This window comes from Ictalurus punctatus, chromosome 18 (assembly GCF_001660625.3).
Source record: "Ictalurus punctatus breed USDA103 chromosome 18, Coco_2.0, whole genome shotgun sequence".
NCBI classification, from domain to species: domain Eukaryota; kingdom Metazoa; phylum Chordata; class Actinopteri; order Siluriformes; family Ictaluridae; genus Ictalurus; species Ictalurus punctatus.
The window spans coordinates 24748933-24754278 of NC_030433.2; the positions used below are offsets into that span (position 1 = coordinate 24748933).

A 5346-nucleotide genomic window follows, 5' to 3' on the forward strand; every position below is an offset into this window, starting at 1 on the left:
AGCTTTCCAGCCTTTTTTTGTCGTCGTTGCTGCTGTTCATAGCGCGCGTGTAAGAGTATCGCCAAGCGGCGATGAGAACACGCGCAGGATGTCCTTAACCCGAGTCACACACCAGGATAAAGTACACTCGAGCTAAAAATTAATCTCGATCCAGCTAATACAGCAACGACACAAAAACACACGTGACACACACACACACACACACACACGCACGCACGCGCGCGCGCGCTGCGTATCGTCACCATTCTGCATTGCGCGTAGGCAAACCAATGACTCATGGACACTTGGAATAGATTTGTCAGATCTTTGGTCTCATATTTTATTTTCATAACGCGTTACCTCATTCTCATTTTTCACACTGTCTTGTCTGATTTCGAATCAAAGCCTCGTGGTGTTTTCAGAACAAGCATTAAACTCCTGTGCGCTTTTTGTAAAATATTTAAATAATAATAATAATAATTATTATTATTATTATTATTATTATTATTATCCTCAACCAGAGGACACAGTAAGAGCGCAGCATTAATGAAAGTGAAGCACACAATCTCCTTATTCGTGTAATCCACTCTGACATTGCCCTTGGTGACGAAAAGCTCCCCCTCCGCCATCTCTCTCTCTCTCTCTATGTCTCTGTCTCTCTCTCTCTGTCTCTGTCTCTGTCTCTTCCATTCATGAAACGCTCATATGCACGCATGCGCAGTGAAATCCGGAGCTCTCCCATTCATAAAAGTGTAACCCCCACGCATTTGCGTCCGGAGTCTTTATGCCCTCCCATTCACAAAAAAAAAAAGCCTCAGCCAGAGCATCTGCGCAGTACGTCTCCTAACCCTCCCATTCATAAAAAGCCATTCCCCCCTTATGTAGTTGCAACATCGTGTCAGAAAGCCCGTGTCCTCTCTGCAGTACACACTGCGCTCATGCTGCTCCGGACTTGTAACCTGGCCTTGTGGGGGGTTTTTGTTTTACACGGAACTACTGCTTTAGTGTTGGAATATACTAACTGAAGCTCCAGAGTCAAAATGCGCTGCTCTCCAAAACAAGTAAGTCCCATTTCTGTTCGATATAAAACATGCGCCATAAACTGTAAAATCACACCTTGTCTTGTGCTGTTTTTGTTTCCAGTGGAGATTATTTCTCTTCTCTTTCATACACCTTGATTTTTTTTTTTTTCCAAACGCGGTCAGTGTCGCACTTTGGCAAAACGACGTCTCTGTACTTGCGCGTCGTGTCAATATTTAACTACAGTATAACCACAGTGGCAGGGTCGTGGGCTATTCAAGCAAGAAATAAACACACACACACACACACACACACACACACACACACACACACACACACACACACACACAGAAAGAGTGAGTTAAAACTAAGATTTGCTTTCTGCTTTGCGTAAATGCCTGGTGTTGGAGTTGAACTGAAGCGCCGTGTGGTGTTGCTGGATTGGAGACGTGTTCCAGAGAGACACACTGTTCTCCTTGTAATGTGCTGTAGCTCTCCTCTCGGATTCACTCTTGATTCTCGATTTTACACACTGAATGTGGATTTATTTGTACACGGAACAAAAGGCAGTGTGGAAACAAGACGCTTTAAGGTTCGTGGTTTCACTCCGCGAATCTGAAATGGCGCTCGGCGGTAGCCTATTTTGATCCATTTGGAATGATGAATTAATACGTTAATTAATTAATTAATCCATCCAAGAGCTTGCCTGTGCTGGAGAAACCAGTCGGGTCTAGGGGCTGTAGTGTGAACGGCATGACGCGCAGGAGAGGAACAGGTCTAGGAACAGGTCTACGGCAGATGAACACGATGCGCAAGGCTTTCTCAATTTCAGTGAAATCCTGCAACAGGTTCCATTTCCCCCCGAATATCCTTCATCAGTGAACCGTCGGTCACGCGTGTAGTCTGGATGGATGTTCTCTACACGAAGCGGTTTGCTGGTTTTCCTGCACCGGTGTTGGAGAAGCAGGGTCGTGGGCGGACAGACTGCAGCGGGTTAATGCCTCGAACATGTACGGGGTGAAATCGTCGCTGAGTTCCGTCTCCGCTTCTATATTTAGCCGAAACCTTGTCAAGATTTCACACCGCAGTGCTCGTGGTTGTTGTGCTTTTATTCTCTTGGCATCGACGTGATCGCAGAATCTGTTAACCTTGATTCGGTTGCCATCGTGTTGGCTACAGATGAGTTCCTCGGCAGTAAGTGGGAATGAAATCCGTCAGTGTGTATGTTTAAGGTTTATCCTGTATTACCTGTACATTCCTTTACCCTGAACCCACACAAAGCTCCGAAATATGATCTGTCTTTTAAACCGTTGTTTTCGGTTGTTTTGGATAGCACTGCTCAGTTAGGGAACATGATTGTGTAAAATTGATTTAAAATGTAAAATATACAGAGGGGTGAACAAGAAAAGTATGAGCAGTATAACTACAAAAGCTGAGTGCCGTCCTAATGTCATGCTGGTGTCTTCACAGGGCTAGTAGATGCTGACCTGAGCTCTTTTTGGTGTATGAGGGACACAACCTACAGATGGAGTCGAGGGTTGCTCACCACATTCCTGGAGTCTCTTCGTCCATGATGGTGCAGCCTTTGCTAGACAGCAGGGTCCCTTACGGCCGGCTCCAGCACCCGTTGACCATCTATCCCATTGACCAGATGAAGTCCTTGCATGTGGAGAACGACTACATCGACAGCCCTGCAGTGGTGTCACAGCAGCCTCCGAGCCACAAGGTGGCCACCAGGGGGCAGGAGGTCCTGCTCGGTGCTCAACACCATCCTCACCTGTCCCGCTGCGAGGCCCCAGATGCCACCACCCACCCCTGGATCTCCTTCAGCGGCCGACCTAGCTCCATCAGCAGTAGTAGTAGCACCTCTTCCGATCAGCGGTTGCTCGAGCATGCGGCGCCCACCCCTTTGGTGGACTCTTATACCAGCGGTGGAGGCCATGCCAGGATCCTGGGTACAGAGCAACCAAAGCTTCCAGGGTCCAAACCCCAGCACTCAAAAACAGGGGTAGACTTGCCGACTGAGAAAAACCATATGCCTTTGTGCGACAAGTGTGGAAAGTGCAGGTGCACGGAGTGTACGCTGCCCCGGACCCTTCCCTCGTGTTGGGTGTGCAACCAGGAGTGTTTGTGCTCAGCCCAGAACCTGGTGGACTCAGCCACCTGCATGTGCCTAGTCAAAGGCGTGTTCTACCACTGCACCGAGGACGAGGACGAGGAAGGCTCCTGCGCCGACAAGCCGTGTTCCTGTTCACACTCAAACTGCTGCGCACGCTGGTCCTTCATGGCGGCCATATCACTTGTGCTGCCATGCCTTATGTGCTATTTGCCCGCCGTGGGCTGTGCCAAGCTCTCACAGAAATGCTACGACAGCCTCAGACGCCCGGGCTGCCGATGCAAAAGTGCTCAGGCCTGCAAGGTGGCAGAGGTCAAGAACTGTCCTCTGGAGAAGCAAGCCTCATGATGTGATGTCAAAAGAAATCTACAAAGAAGGACTTTGAGCAGAAGGTGGCAGAACCTTCTCCAGTTCTTGCGTACTTCCCCCAAATCATGGTACTTAAAAGGGTTCACTCTTGGTCCTTACTGTCGTAGTGTAATGCCACAATGCTCAGTCATGACGTTTGCTTGAATGACTGGCATACGTCTTAAGTTTAACTACAAAGAGATAAGGCCTATTTTTCCCGTTGGGGTTTTCTCTGTGGGATCAAAGCGTTCTGCTATTTCACCCTCTAGTTAAAATACTTGCCATCACAGAATGCTGCAAAAATGTCTGTTTTCTCCTTTGGTGATTTTGCCTTTGGGTGGCTTGGAACAATCAGAGTAAATATCACCTATTCAAGAGCATTCTATACTTTGGCAATCCCTCCCCGGATCTGGCACCGAGAAAAGGTTGCAGTGCATTCCAGGCTGATAACACGTTACAATCAAAATAACTAGACTTATACCTCCATGCCCACTTATAAGCTTGTTATAGAGCTTTTCCTCCCTTTTTTGAGGTAAGAACAGAAGGCATCATTGTTTTGGTCAAAGGACGTCAAGTTCCTTTGTTACCCAGAAATGCAGTTTACTACTTTAAACAAAAATAAATAAATAAGCAAGAGCCCAGTATTCACCTCTGCAGAATAGCTCCATCGTCTTAGGGACAGGTTTGTGGGGTTTTAATGACAAGTGACTTTCACATATATTCAAATGCATGTCACCATACGTGAACTTCCACAATATTTCTTCCAAATACTAGCAGTTTGATTTGTTATAGAAAAGATATCACCTCAGGGAGCACACTTTTCACATATTATGTATAGTATGTAACTACAACATGGTAGTCAATTTAATAGGAAACTGCTACACACAGATGAAAAAGCATTTGATGAAAACATCCATAAGCTACAGGACAAATAGGTCAGCAGGAGGGTTATCCCAAAATGTTCAACTTTCACTAAGACACCTAAAAAACTAACGACAAGCACAGCATTATGTACAAATGCATGTACAATTATTGTAATGAGTGAAATTCTACTAGTTTGCCATGTACCAAACCCCTCCATGTGTACTCTACGACTCATAGGAATCGCTGTTATGCAGTTTTGTGGTTTGTCTCGAGTTAGGCCTACAGATAATTTGCCAAAGGACTTTAGTTTTATGTGGGTAAAGCTTTTTGTGATCTAACAAAACCAATCCCACAGCAAGGTACGATGCGTCTGGTTCCAGGACGCGAGGGACGAAACCCACCTTCTCATATACTAAATTTCCACGACGCTCATTTAATCGAAACATTTAACGTTCTATATTCAGATGTTTGTACCCATCTTTGTTGCACAAATCAGAAAAGCAGAAGATTAAAAAAAAAAAAAAAAAAAAACACTACTGTTCTTAGTCTTGAATGTATAAAGGCTAGGGTTTTAAGTCTTTGCAATCTAATTCTCGGATAGGTGCCAAAGTAGAGATGAGCGAGGAGGCTTGCATAGTTGCATAGGTGAGAAGTTGCATATGTATCATTAATATTCTAGAATTAGATCTATGCAGGATACGTGCTCTTGTAAATAGTGTCGAGAAACTAGCCGTCTTAAAGATGCATTTCAAATGTCCTAAAGAATTGCATGGTACAGTTTAATTACAATTCAGTACAAAAGTATATATAGATGAATATTATATTTTTGGGAGGGCTGGGTGTGGGTGGGGGTCGGAATTACGTGATCGTGCGGTAGAAGGCCAAGGTCTTTCTATTCGAAGCACTTCATTTAGAAAAATGTGCCAGGCAATAAAAAATACCTCTTTATGCTAACCATGTCTCATTAGCACGAAAGGCATGGCTAAGGTTCCTCTGTGCCCCTGAAACTGTAGATTTAA

At 45.2% G+C, this 5346-nt stretch overlaps 1 protein-coding gene across 1 annotated transcript; it reads left to right on the forward strand.

Moving 5' to 3' along the window:
• The first annotated feature begins 841 nt into the window (after positions 1 to 841).
• spry4 (sprouty homolog 4 (Drosophila)) lies at positions 842 to 4858 on the forward strand. The gene is made up of 2 exons (XM_017493336.3): positions 842 to 1040; positions 2470 to 4858. Exon 2 carries the CDS (start codon positions 2525 to 2527, stop codon positions 3461 to 3463), a length of 939 nt encoding a protein of 312 aa, XP_017348825.1. The 5' UTR covers positions 842 to 1040; positions 2470 to 2524; the 3' UTR covers positions 3464 to 4858.
• Positions 4859 to 5346: the final 488 nt, after the last annotated feature.

What these genes read in the sequence shown, in the direction of transcription:
- spry4 (XM_017493336.3), top strand. Translation starts at nt 2,525, where the DNA reads ATGGAGTCGAGGGTTGCTCACCACATTCCTGGAGTCTCTTCGTCCATG.